Genomic DNA, 14513 nt, shown 5'->3' on the forward strand with positions numbered 1-14513 from the left:
TTCATCCCAGATTATAAGCTTCTCCTATCGCGTGCACATCAATAGTGTGTGTACGCACCTTATTAAATAATACCATCAGCATTTTGGCTTTCCTGTCTCACAGGATGCTCAGAATTGTTTTTAACTGAAAAACTTCTTAATCGCTTTTTGTTTTGTTTTTCGTTTGTTTTCCGAGGTCGAGCAGCCGACCTCAACGTCACAATTTGAGGCTGATGTGAGGTTGAGTGAGGTAATCAGTGGCCTCACGAAAAGTGAGGTGAAGGCGTCTAAGGAGACCTCAACCTCAACTGATGAGGTTGAGTGAGGTCGGCAAATTCTTTTTGAGGTTGAGGTAAGGTCCAGATTTTTAAGGTCAAATGCCCACCTTTGATCTCCACTAGGCGGCTCGATGTCGCATTCCCGCTTTCCGAAGCGGGCGCTAGTGAAGCCATCGGAAGTTGGACGGCATCACCCAAAAGTTCGGTGTCTGTTGTGTATTTCAATGCAAAAAGTCGCGTCTTTCGCCCTTCCGTTCACAGTTTTTTGAGTCGTTCTCTTGTAATGTGCTCCGTTATATCAAAAGAATAAGCAATTTAAACGTGTTTTTAACCGAACTCCATATAGCACAGCCATGTTTCATCTACACAGCGCGAGAGAAACGACTGACGAGAAAGACGAATGCAGCAGCGCATGTGGCAAGCGCTGTTTGAAGTCAACTGCACCAAGCATCACGAATAAAAAAGCACATTCAGGCATAATTTGGTATGCTACGAAACAGTAGTTCTGGAGGAGCTAATGTGAACCAGCGGAACACCGTCGGCACCTCACCGATAGTATGCCCTCGCTCCGGTTCGGTCGAAACATATGATTCGGTAAATTGGTCACCGCAAAGTCGGCTGCCTGATGAAGGTTTCCGCCTGTTTTTTCTTAAATTTATCCCCACTGATATACCACCGATGGTATACCTTAGGCTCAGGGCGTGGGAATGTGCATCACAACAAAGAGCAGAGTTGGCGACGCTGGCTCAGACAAGGCTCCGTACGTCCAGAGCTGAGCAGACAAGGCTCCGTACGCCCTGTGTGTAGCGACGTCCTGTCGTCTGTTAGTGTCGTCCCATTGCAATGCAATGAACCCTTATTTTTTAAACATCTTTCCCGAAGACTTTGCCGGTCTCCTGATGGAGTTGACGGCTCGACGGGTAGCCATTGCTGTGGAAAAAGACGAAACGCTAAGTGGAAAACGAAAACTGAAACTGAAGAACCGTGCTGAGGTCCGATTTCGTGCACTGCCAAAGGCTGGCTCACTTCTGCGTCGAGGTCGCTTACTTCCGGTGGCTTCACTTCGAGCGCCCGATGTGCCACCCACCCCCCTATTGAAGATCAGTGACCCACTTAAGTTTTACTTTTCACCCCTAATTAGGGGTGGAAAGTAGGCTTAGCGCTCATACCCACTGAACACTGTGTCATCTTTCAGACGACCAGAAGTAATCTTGACAAGATTTCCAATCCGTCTTGAAGACGTGTTGAACCTTCAAACAGTTTGTAAACGTTTGTAAAATGTCTTGGAAAGACATCTAATAAATGGCTTGCAAGATATTTCCAGATACATTTCAGACGTTCTGTAAGTGTCATTTTTAGCTCAGCTAATGCTCCACCTATTTAAGCTACAAGATGTTTTTAGAGGACGTTTCGTAGCTGACCCAAGGTAACCTTTAGACACCCACAAAAGTTCGTCAGACTTTTTGTAATTATCTAGATAGACCGTCTTATAGAGATGTCAGCTGTCTTCCGAGACAGTTATTAAACGTTTGTAAAATGTATTGATATCTTGTCGTCTGCTTTTAAAAAAAATAGACATCTTGATACACCTTGTAGCTATCTTCAAGCTCAGCTAGGGCTCCCACAAGATATTTAATCTCAACCGGCTAAGATTTCTTGTGTGCTGCTTAATAATGGCATCCACAGTCATCCATGCAAGCACACAAAACATCAAAGAATACAAACCCTGCAGCACTCACCATATACTACCAGGAAACCTTCGCTCATCCCTATATACCCCACTCCAATGCCCTCTGCAATGTCCATGGGGGGAACAGCCTATCTAAAAAGTTACTGAAGGTATTTTCGCGTTTGTTAACTTATTCTTGGTGCATTAGAATTAGTCTGGCTTAAATGTGACGTTCTGTTAGTTGCAAGTCTTGATTCATGCCACAGAAGAAAACAAACTCAGAAATGAAAGCTAATTTATGGGCACGCACACGCATTCTACATAAAAAAAGGTCAAGTAGAAACGTCTTGTAGACGTCTGTGAATGATGCCTTTTTTTTTTGCTAAAAAATCACTATTAGATTTTGGAGTCTTTAAGACGTACCGTGCTCAGTGAGCGGCCAGGCCGTATACTTTCGGGGACAGCCCAAAATGAGCTGTTGAGACTTCTGATTGTCATACATGTTTCCTGTTGTAGACTGTCACTCAAGACCGTGTAGACCTCTAGAATGTGTCTTTGAGATATCTACAAGAAGTCTTGCAAAAACTCTTGTGGCTGAAAGAAGTGGGAGCATTAGCTGAGCAAGGAGGTGTCTACAAATTGTTTCAAGATGCCTAGAAATGCCTTGTATTTAACTGCAAGATATCTTGCACATCTTGTCGGCACGTTTTATAAACATTCAATAACTGTTGCAGAGGCCAGTTGAGACGCCTTAAGACGGCTTGTTCATCTTGGCAAGATGCATTATATCTAGCTGTCTAGTAGATGGACTGGTTCTCATTGGGCAGGGAGTTTGTTGTCACGCATGTGGCACAGGAATCGGAATATCATGTCCGGGGCAATAAAATATTCCTGCCGTAGGCAGTTATGCATTCGTGTAATTGTTGGTAGCATGTTGATTTTTTTCTGTTGTCAGGTTTGTTATGCCCACGATTCTCTCTAGGTGTTTCCTGTTTAAACGTAATACTGCACTGCAGTAGCATATAGATCATGCCGTACAGCGTCTTGTGAGGAAGCCCTCCAGGGTTCTAAAGTAGAATGTCTTGAAGGCAACTTCCTTAAGCGGACTAGTAGGCGTCAATTGCATAGCTTCTGAAAGCGTAAAAATCCTTTCTGAGACAGCTTACGGACATCTTGGCTAGATGTCTTCTAGACCAGTGGCGCAAATCCACGCAAATTTCAGGGGGGCACACGGCTCTTCAACTCCCCCCCCCCCCCCCGGGCCTAACAAGTCCAGAAGTACCGACGAAGCCACCGCCGTCAACAGAAGACTAGCTAGCGGGGGCGATACAGACGAGCAAATTGGACAATCGACGAGAGAAGACTCCAAAGCATCCCCTAGCAAAGGTTCTTACCGTCTAGCAATAAAACCAGCACAGTGCTCCATACGCATAGTTAAATGCGGCACAGTGGGTCACATTGTTTAACGGTGGATGCTTTCAAATTGAGCACAATGGTACTTTCTACTGCATTCCTGACCTACAAAAAGCGGACTAATTGAAGACACTTTGTGCTCTCGGACAACCTTTGCATAACCGATGCGGATGTGGTCCTTGGGGTTGCGAATCCCTCTCTTGGGATCTGGGGAGTGTTTGGACTTTATAAATATATTAGTCCTGCTCGAAAGGGAGCTCTCACCTTGTTTGAAAACGATATGATTGCATATTTCTCACTGCTGTACGAAGTCTCCTCGACATGTAAACAAAGCGAACTCCGTAACAATGCGCTCATACTGCGCTAGGACGCTAAGGATCCCATAGTGCGCTTACGAGGTGAACAGGTTACGCTTGCAATAAAGTCGTTTTTTTTAGAAATTTCTTTCCTAAAGCGTTGCACAACGAGCCACTGAAAATGATGGCATGCAACGCTCTTTTTCTAACCGATTCTTTAGGTTGTGTCCAGCTTGAGTATGGCACTCGTCGCTGTTACGAACCCGATTTGCGCTTCTTGCTATATGTAACTTTTTTAGCTGCTATACAGATCTCTGTTTACGGCTAGCTCTATTTCTGTTTTTCTTTTTTTCTTTTTAAGAGCGAAGTTTCGCCAAGCAAACGGGCCTGCACGGGTACGGCCGGATCAGCACCGGGCCGGACCGGTCATTTGAAATTGATGGCGGGCCGCGGTCGGGTTTGCAGTCCGGATCGAAGTATAGCTGCGAATATATAGGCCGGGCCCAGTCTAGATACCGGCCCGTGCAGACCTCTAGCGACGAGTATAAAGTTACGTTTTGTAGCTTTGCTCGAATCTGCAGTCTGCGTTGCACCGTTTAAGCATTCCAGTTCAGTGGTTGTGCTACTTCTACAGAATTTCACCAGCATCGCTTTCTCAATCTATATATAATCACAGCGTCCACGTTCCTTTATTTTTGCCTCATAGGAGGTGCGTGGGGGGGGGGGGGGGACCGTTCGCATGCATATACTGTGCCCCCCCCCCCCAACGCCACTGTTCTAGACAAGTATCAAACAGACGGTCTTGTAGCTAGCATTTGTAGCCCAACATGTCTATGCCCACTACAGACGTTTCAAGACATCTACAAGATATTCTGAGCTGAGTTGGATAGGAATACCCGGAAGAAAAAGTTTTCAAAACAGTTTTCTGACTTCACAGTGCAACTACAATCTCGTCCCTTCGTGAAAAATAACCACGCTCATCGTAGCACATATTCTGAGCATGAAGCGTCATTTTGAAGGCGATGTATTTGTCGTGGGAGTGACTGCTGGCTGGTGTGCGAAACGGGAGCGCGACCCATGGAAACGCATGTAAGCAATGCTTCCAGAAATATTTTTCTCATTTCACATAGTACCGATGGAGGCGGCCGTTCGTTAAAATTTGGCGAGTGCTTTGAAGAAGAGTGTGGCAAAGTATGTTACGTCATTTCAAAGCTATCTTTGTAAAACTCCACAACAAATGTGTGTTGCGAAGCTGAACATACCACCGAAAGGCGCACTATCCACTGGGTGTTTCTCTGAATCGCGCAAGCGACGGCAGAGCAACGTGTTTAATTGGAGTCGGCGCAGAATTCATTATCCCGCCTTATCTAGGCCCATGGAGAGGGGTGGATATCCAGGGACCCCGGAACCTTTTTTTTTTTAGAGGGAGGGGGGAGGGGGGGGGGGGGGGGCAAGACTTCGAGCTTATTTTGTTATTTATTTATTTTATGCTCATTTACGTAATGACTTTTATATCTTTGTTATTTTTTAATTTTTCAATGTTCAAGGTTGATGCAAACTGTGACGTTGTGGTGACGACATTCCAGCAGTCAGGGAGACAACGAAAAGGCTTCCAAATGAAACTGTTTAAGGGGCTGACTCGCGCCCACTAAGAACTGAATGGCTCGTTGGGGTCGTTAGCCACAAGCGTGCTTGGCGGTCATCGAACTGAATGCCTGCAGTTCTTGGCCGCGCTCAATCTAAAGCTGACAAGGAACCTTCGAGATAAATACCAAAGCAACTACAACAATCTGGAAAAATGTGGAAACGTTTGCACGTGGCCACGATCAATGAAGATAAGTCTGGTCGCATCTCGCATTACAAAACAAAATGATAAAGCCGCGTGCCGGCGGTTTTGAGTGCGAACGAACAAACGGTGCAAAGATTCACAGCAATATAAAACAAATTGAAATGTGAAGCTTTACGCACGAGGAGTGATCAATTGCATTAAAAAAGTTTGTGCCTAGTTTGTTTAAATTCTGCTAATCATGATCATGTACACGGGTCAGACAGTCGACTTCTGTTGGGACATGACTGGTTTAGGTTACACATATACGGAATATGTAATAATGGAGTAATTACTCATTGAAATCCACCCAAGCGTAGCCATACGGCTGTATAGCTTTCCTCTGTAGCCGTATGGTTGCGCTTGGGTGGATACCAATGAGTAATTACTCCCTTATTACAAATTTACTCCACCTTGGGGATTCCCCTAAACATTTGACCAACGTATATACGAAATGCGTTACAACTGGCTACGAAGCCAAGTAGCTCAGCCCCACTGTGATTTGCATTAAAAGAGTCCTATAACTGAAGTGTTTAAATTGTCAGAAATCTGATCCAAGTGCAAGCAGTTGGAGGCTGGGGAAAAGGGCGTTGCCCCCCCCCCCCCCCCCGGAAAAATGTTGAGGGGGGGGGGGGGGGGGCGACCGCCCCCCTTGCTCCCCCTTTTCCGGGGTTCCTGTGGATATCGGCAGTGCTGGGAGCGGTAGTACCCCACAATTTCTTTGTACGACAGCAGCGGCGGTTGCGGTAGACAGCCGATGTCTACCACATGGTGTGGGCCTGACAAAACACAGCCATCCCCCTTCCCCAAACCTACCCTGCTCCGATCTCGGGGCCCAACAGGCTCTCATCCCACTCATTGAGCGAGCCACAGCAGCGGTATCGTTCTATGACTTCCCGGACTGAGGATGTCACCTCGTCTGTAGGGCTACTTCACGTGCTAATACGTTCTCTCTCTCTTTTTTTTTTGTTTGTAATAAAGCTTTTACCACCACCCTCTACCCATTTTTTGAAGCGGAGTTTCACAACTGGTACTACGTCAACACGGTCAGCACGTCAAGGTTGCTTTTCCGGAGACACATTAATTTGCCTGCAAGCAGTCTTTTAGTTTTAGCACTTGTTTGCTATTTAGCAGCGGTATTTTGAGCCCGTATCTTTTCTGAAAATACTTGTAAGATTTATTTTCTACATGGAGCAACTATAGCGCCACCTGGATCATCTCGTTTCGCATACTTTCCTCGCCATACCTCCCTTTGCCGCCCCTCGGACCCTCGGTGCCATCGCCATCGCCGCATTGGCCGCATCGCTGCCTGTGTGCGGTGTCCCATGCGGGAATATCGACGGCGGGTAAGGGATATTGCTGTTAACGGGCGACGTTTTGCAGATATTGCGGTGTAGATTATACCTGGTAAGATTTCTGTTACGCGCGGAAACTGTGCGTAGAATAAATTGCTGTTTCGCGCTTAAACAGCCACACATAAGGGCAGTTTCAAGCGGTGCGGCAGCTGCACGCCTGGTGTGCTACCGCCATGTCTGCAGGGGCAGTAACCTGAGCTACGGGGCAGTTAAAATCCTCAGCTGTGCCTTTCAAATGAGCATGAAGCGTTGTAGTGTTGGCAGTAACTGCAGTGATCTGTACCCTGAAGTGTTGTCGTGTGGCACAGTTTATAGTCTGTCGTAGGTGAAGCTAATACTTCGAAGGTCGCCCTTCAATGAATCATTTAACCTGTGTGCCTGTTTTTTTTTTTTTTCGTTTGAAGCGCGATGGTGAAATTTTACGAGAGGAAGGACAGGTTCAAGTTCAGCTGGGACCAGGTGGCTCAAGGCTTCTGGGCGAGGTATCCAAATCCGTACAGGTAAGTTTGTAAACAATCGCTTCACAAAACAGTCCTCGGTGTGCTGACAATTCTTTCTACGTTTAGAATGCTTGTTGGGCCGATGTGATGAACGATGGGAGGAGTGTTTAGTGTGCTATAGCGTTTGTGGATTTCGCATTTGCTGGATTTATGTGTCGTAAATTTGCCAGGTAAATTTATAGAATGTGCTGAAGACTAGGTTAGCATGAGCTGCATGGTGAGCACTGTTTTGAAGTGGGTACGTCGTGCATTAAGTCCCATTGGCTGTAAAATTCTAAATCCTCAATTCATTCCTGCATTATGCAGCCTGTGACTTCTAATAGCTACCTTGTTTTGTCAACCCTATCGTAATACAGAGACTTTTGTTTACAGCACGCATGTACTGACTGAAGACATCGTTGCACGATATGTAGAAGGTGGAAAGCTGTTCACAAAGCGGCTACTCACAAAGACCAACCCAATGAATCGGCTACCAAAGTGGGGAGAACGATTTGTCAGTTCAAAGTCCGTTCGTATTGTTGAAGAATCTGTTGTTGATCCAAGAACTAGGACCTTGGTCACTTACACACGCAACATTGGTCTGCAGCATATTATGGTAAGTTCTGTAAGAATTGGAACTTCAGAACTTTCTCCTAATTAAATACAACACCATCGCTGTTATGCACAGTATTGTATAAATCCCTTGCGAAAAATTTGCATTGCCCAGTTTTGTGCTTTTCTCTCTTGTTCTTGTCCTGAAGCTTTCTAAGACCTTCTGTTTTCCTCTTTTCTGTTGCTAACATTAGAACAAAAAAAAAATCCTCTCAACGAGCCCTGCTCGCCTTAAACAACACAGTGCAAAAGAACTCACAAGCTAGACTCGTCATGAGCCAGAAATGACACTCTGCTTATGATTAGCCTGGCTTGTCACCACCATGTGATGCACAACAACTGTATCTGCCGTCTCTTTTCATCTGCATCTTCAGCTTTTCCTGTTTGGAGCCCTTGTTTTCACTATGTGGTGCAACCAGCGTCGTCATTTGCATTTCCTCCTCCGCTTTTCTGCTTGGTATCTCTTGCTCTTCGGCATGCATTTATGAGCCCCACATTGTCAAAGCTTGCGTGCAGCCATCTGTTACGGCATATCTCGTAGCCCTCAGTATAATTTTTTAGTCCAAATGCGCTGATTACTAACTGTTGACAAAAGGAGCCTGAGTAATGGACATACACAGTAATATTAAAAGAAATATTCTACCAGCTCCTTTTGCTTCCTCATTCATGTTCTGTGCTACTGTATTGCAACAGTGGAATTCAGAAACAGTTGCTCTTAAAATATGTAGTTTCCTCACATACTTCACACAAGTGAGCACATGTGGCTCCATCAAGTCTCATCGTTGAGCCATGAAAACTAGAGAGCATCATTTAAAGGAACACGTAGGGCAAATTGGAATGGGCCTGTGTAATTACCTTATTCTAATGGCAGAGATGCTACTTTCACTGAAAACAGCTTATAAGCCAGAAAAATTTAAAAAAAAAGAGAGAAATATAGGTGTCGCCATCACTGGCCAATTTATCAAATGAACTGCGATTTGTCGACAGTTTTTTTTTGCTTGGATCCCACAGGTTAGGCTACACTGCCATTCACTTCAAACGTGACCACGAGAGTCCTTTTCTGTATAGACTTGAGTCTGAATCGAGTGGCCGGAAAATTGTTCAATGCAATTTTTTTTAGCAATAAATGAGTCTTTTGTTGCTGGACAAACATCAATGTATTCTGAAAGAGCCAGAGAATCGATCTTGGTAAAAATTCAGGGTACTTGTCCTGAGTGTTCCTTTAAAAAGAAAGGTTTGAGTTCGATAAAATCTTAAAGGAAACAAAGGGTATGTAGACCCTCATCTGACAACACTGCCCTTGCATATACAGACTGTATCAGCCAGAGGGCAGAATGAGCACCAATAGCTGTTTCAGGTTCTTTTCTGTCATCGCTAAATTTTTCTATGCCTTTCACCTTAGTGCTTTATATGTTCTATTGCAAGATGCATTTGTTGATACATTTTTTTTAGCTGCTCACATGAGTGTTTTTGACTCCTCTTTCATTTGCCCACTCAACTGCACCACTTTGCATTTATCAGTGCTCATTGTGCACCAGTTTTTTCTATTTGCTAAAAGATGCTCAGGTAGAATGAAACTATCTAGTGAACATTGCATGACCCATACTGGTACACATTGAGTGCAGTACCATTTGTTAGGCGAGTTGGTGCTCACGATGTTGTGTCCTCTCTTCGCTGTCTCGTCTGTCGCGCTGTTATGGATTATTGAGTGCAATGATGTTTGCTGTGCATAGGCCCAGGACTGATCAAATGCCAATGTTGTTTTGTAGTCGATAGAAGAGAAGTGCATCTACAGGCCTGCTGCTGACAACCCAAAGCACACTGTGGTGGAGCGCAAAGCCTGGGTATCTTCTTCAATTTTTGGTTTCTCTTGCGCCATCCAAGCATTCGGTGTGGAACGTTTCAAACAAAATGCTGCCAAGGCATGCAAGGGATTCACCTATGTCCTGGAGCGCATGTTTCCTGGGACCCATCCTGCCGAGAAGGAGCACCTTCGTTCCAAGCTCGCCACCGAGCTAGCCAAAGCCAAGGCTGTGCCACTGGTGGCTGCAGCCAGATGTAGTAACTAGTGGCTGGGGTGTAGGCGTTAGCTTGACACTGCCACAGAAGGCTGCCGTTGAAAGATATATACGACTGCACTGATGAATACACTGTTAAGGTTGTTGGCAAGAGTTCGCCTTCAAGCCATGAAAGGCTGTCTTTTCACGTTTCTTTTTTGGGTGCCAAGTAGTGCTTAGCATTCCAGTGGAACTGTAACAATCCATGTTAACTGCCACTGCAGTATCGTGGGAAGCTGCACATTTTATTGGAATTAATGTTTATATAAGGCACTGGTTGGAGATGCGGGGAAAATGTTTTGTTTTATTTTATTTGTACCACCTTTGTTACTGAGACTACTGTATGTGGTAGCCATGTAAAATAAAATTGACATATTTTATATGTTCTGACTATTCACTGCCTTTTCCAGTCACATGGAGGTGTAGCAGCTGTCTAATAGAAAATAGTGCGAGCATGTGAGTGGAAATTTGCGGAGAATGACCTCGTGCTGTTTTACAGCAGCTGTTCTCAAAAATACTTTGTGGCTTTCCAGAGATCTTGCAGGCACAGTCGTGTTTCATATTGCAACTTTACATCGCCAGGAGGAGGAGGAAACTTTATTGTACTCTGCGGTTTTGGGGGCATCTTCAGAGATGTTCTCTCCTTGGCTGTAGCCCCAGGAGTCTTCTTCGTCGAGCTCGTACACTTATCAATGGTCGGTTGCCCTCAATCCAGGGCTCCGCGGCCACTGCCGTCCGTTGAGCTCGCTGTACGAGACCTTGTCTGCCTTCACAGCGGTCGCTGGACAGCAGTCTCTCATTGCTCTGCACTCGGGTTTTGTATCTTGGGGACCTTGCCTATGTTTTGACAGGCCCATGTGATGTGATATAGTGTGTGTTTTTCATCGCACCAGGGACATTTGTCTGCATATATCGTAGGGTGCATTTTGTTTAGTACGTGTAGGTTTGGGTAAGAACCTGTCTAATTTTCTCCAAGTGACAGCTTCCTCTGTTGAGAGATTTGTGCGGCGGGGATATCGGATTCTTCTGCCTCTGTGGTTTTGTAGTATGGCCGAGTATTCCTTGGTTGCTGGCATGAGTTCCGCGGTCTTGTTGGATACTCGGAAAGTAGTATATCCTCGAGCTATCCTGTCGGCCTCTTGGTTCCTTGCGACCCCCGTGTGACCCGGTACCCACAGAATTTTGTGTGTGGTCTTGTCGTTTTCTTCATAGTTTTTAATTCTGTCGCTCGCTGCGAGGAGTACATGGAGCGCGTGACGACCTATACTGCCATTCATGTAATTTCGGTAGGCTGTTGCATTGCATCGTAGACGGATGCCGCCAGTAGGGCACAATGAGGTGCAGGTCCCTCCATTAGGAAAGGGAACAAAGTTTCAGTTTAGTTAGTTACTCCAAAATTGCTGCACAAGTACACCTTTATCGGTTTCCGACTAGTTCATTTTCGATTCAAAATAGAGAAATAACGAAATACAGTCTTCTTTCTGTGCAAATTAATTGCCCCCTTTCATACTAGAGGGACCTGCACGCAGTGCGCAGGGAAGTGTACGAGGTCAGGCCCTACCCTTTTACACAGGATGGCATTCACTACGGTGGTGCCACTGGCAAGAGGGTGGGTAGTAGGATAGGTCGCCAGGCAACAGCTTTTTTTGGGGGACCCGGAGCTCTGAGGGAACCAGTGTAGAGAAGGAAGAACCAAGATCAAAGGGACGATGGAACCAAAGGGGAAGAAATAGACGCAAACGCCAGAGCCAAGTTAATTCAGATATAGGTTTCATTAACATGCAAGGTGGCAGGAATAGACTGAAATGGGAGGGAATAGAAGAACAGTTAAGGCAGGAGAAATTAATGGTGTATGGTTTAGTGGAAACGCATCTTAGAGACACAGAGCAACCACCCTGTAACCTAGACTACACATGGGAATATTGCAATAGAACAGGGCAGCAGAAAGGGGGTGGAATTGGGGCATTCATTCATAAAAGTATGAATTTTCAAAGGGTTAGACTGGGATGCAAGGAACATTTATGGCTGAAAGGAAAAGTAGCAGGGAAGCAGACACTCCTTGGCTTTGTATACTGTGGACAGGAGCTAATGCCAAAGAGGAAAACAGGAAAATGTTAGAATGAATTGCAAGCGACATTGATGAGCTAAAAGGAAAGGGCGAGATAATTATACTAGGCGACATGAATGCACACATAGAAGACCTGGATGGGTACACGGATTCGACGGGAAGCATGCTGCAGGACGTGTGACAGGCATGATTTAGTTATGTGCAACAGAACCGAGAAGTGGGAAGGGCTCATAACATGGGAGACGGGGAGTCTGCACTCGACGATAGATTATGCACTAATGTCACAGAGGATGTATAATAGATTAGGGGTAATGAACATAGATGAAGATGGTTCCAGAAGTCTAGGTAGTGACCACAAGCGTATCAAGTTGAGCTTCAGAAGAAAAACCAATGTAGGACTGAAGCGAGATGAACAATCAGATTGGAATTTTTACTCAGAAAAGCAATTGGATGCAGCAAACAAACAAATTGAGAAAGTAATTTTTGAGGATAGTGAAACAGAATGGACTTATACCAAATTATTTAGATTACTGGGGCTAGAGCTAGCTAAGGTGCGAGTAAAGCTAAAAGGGAAAAGACTCAAACCCAAGAGTTGGTGGGATGAGGAGGTCAAGAGGGCGATAGAGAAACGTCCGTAAGCGTCCAGGGAACACAGATATTCCAAGAAGAGAGGGGAACCAAAATTTGAAGTAGACAGAAAATGGGATACCTTCATAAAGTGTAGAAGGGAAGCATCCTATTTGATTAATGAGAAAATTAGAAGAAAGGGTGCCCAATGGATGTCAAAAGTAAATAAAAAGGATAGAAAAGCAGCCCAAAAATTCTGGAAACATCTAAATGCAATGAGTAATAAGACTAGGCTAGAACAAAGGTTTATTGTTACAGATGAGGGTATTCAACTAGAAGGGGATGAAGCAATAAAACACATAGGAACAATGACGACAGAAAAATTTAAAAAAAGGAATGTTGTACATAATTTATCAAAGGAGGATAGACCGGTTACTGCAATAGCTTCACTTGAGCAAGGAGAGTGGGAAAGGGCAGAGAAGAAGGTTCCTAGTGGCACATCAACAGGACCAGATGGTATCCCGATTATGCTGATAAAGAAGCTAGGACCAAAATCCAAGCAAACATTAATACAGGTAGTGAACAAAATGATAGTGGATGAGAAAGTCCCCGATGAATGGCGATTAAGTAGAATGAACATGATGTATAAGGGAAAGGGGGACAAAGCAAACGTAAGTAACTATCGTCCCATAACAGTGACATCTGTGGTTTACAGGGTGGTGATGCAGATTATAAAGGATAGACTGCAGGCTTGGCAGGAGAACAAGGGGGTGCTAGGGGAACTACAAAATGGGTTCCAGAAGTAAAGGAGGTTGGAGGACAATCTATTGGCGCAGTGTATAGAGATTGCTGAAAAGGAACACAGGCCCCTATGGTTAGCATTTCTGGATATTAGGGGAGCCTATGAAAACGTTATTCAGGAGTATTTGTGGGACATACTGGGCACATTGGATGTGGAAGATAGAGTAATTTTAAAAGATATATATAAAAGTAACAGAGTGCTCATAAAATGGGAAAAAAATGTATCAGGGCCTGTAGAGATACAGCGGGGGCTTAGGCAAGGATGTCCAGTGTCCCCTTTGTTGTTCATGTTGTACCTGCAAGGGTTGGAGACCAAGCTAGAGGGGAGCGGACTAGGCTTCAACTTTTCTTTTTTCAAGCAAGGGGAATGGATTAAACAATCATTACCGGGACTAATATATGCGGATGATATAGTGCTAATGGCTGACAACAAGGAAGACTTGCAGACGTTGATAGACATATGTGGTACAGAGGGAGATAGATTAGGTTTCAAGTATAGTAAGGAAAAATCTGCAGTCATGATATTTAATGAAGAGGGCGGCGAGCATAGAATACAATAGTTCATGCTAGAAGTGGTGGATGAGTACAAGTATCTTGGGGTGTGGATAAATAACAGTGCTGAGTATCTGACAGAGCATGAAAAATATGTAATGAATAAAGCTAGTAGGAATGCAGCTGTCATGAAAAATAGGGCACTGTGAAATTACAATACGTATGAACTGGTAAGAGGGATCTGGAAAGGGGTGATGGTCCCTAGCCTGACTTTCGGTAATGCGGTCTGTGCATGAGACCAGATGTTCAAGCAAGGTTGGAAATTAAACAACGGGGAGCAGGGAGGTTAGCTTTGGGAGCACGTGGCAATACACCAAATCAGGGGGTACAGGGTGATATGGGATGGGCGTCTTTCGAGAGCAGAGAGGCTAGCAGTAAGACAGCATTTGAGGAACGATTTAGAAAAATGGGGGATAAGCAGTGGGCTAGGAAAGTTTTCAGATACCTGTATATAAAGAATGTTGACACAAAATGGAGAAAGCGAACTAGAAAATTGACAAGCAAATATCTGGACAGCAGTAAGGGGGCAAACCAGCAATTATCGGTTAAGAAAAAGGTTAAA

General features: G+C 44.8%; 1 protein-coding gene across 1 annotated transcript; it reads left to right on the forward strand.

Annotated features, from left to right (window-relative positions):
• The first annotated feature begins 6677 nt into the window (after positions 1 to 6677).
• prel (preli-like) lies at positions 6678 to 10345 on the forward strand. The gene is made up of 4 exons (XM_077645776.1): positions 6678 to 6806; positions 7220 to 7315; positions 7688 to 7910; positions 9676 to 10345. Exons 2-4 carry the CDS (start codon positions 7224 to 7226, stop codon positions 9973 to 9975), a joined length of 615 nt encoding a protein of 204 aa, XP_077501902.1. The 5' UTR covers positions 6678 to 6806; positions 7220 to 7223; the 3' UTR covers positions 9976 to 10345.
• Positions 10346 to 14513: the final 4168 nt, after the last annotated feature.

This window comes from Amblyomma americanum, chromosome 1 (genome assembly GCF_052857255.1).
Source record: "Amblyomma americanum isolate KBUSLIRL-KWMA chromosome 1, ASM5285725v1, whole genome shotgun sequence".
NCBI lineage: Eukaryota > Metazoa > Arthropoda > Arachnida > Ixodida > Ixodidae > Amblyomma > Amblyomma americanum.

Coding starts and splice junctions, on each gene's coding strand:
- prel (XM_077645776.1), top strand. CDS start 7,224: ATGGTGAAATTTTACGAGAGGAAGGACAGGTTCAAGTTCAGCTGGGAC. Junction 7,316..7,687: donor AGGTATCCAAATCCGTACAG/GTAAGTTTGTAA, acceptor TTTTGTTTACAG/CACGCATGTACTGACTGAAG. Junction 7,911..9,675: donor TTGGTCTGCAGCATATTATG/GTAAGTTCTGTA, acceptor GTTGTTTTGTAG/TCGATAGAAGAGAAGTGCAT.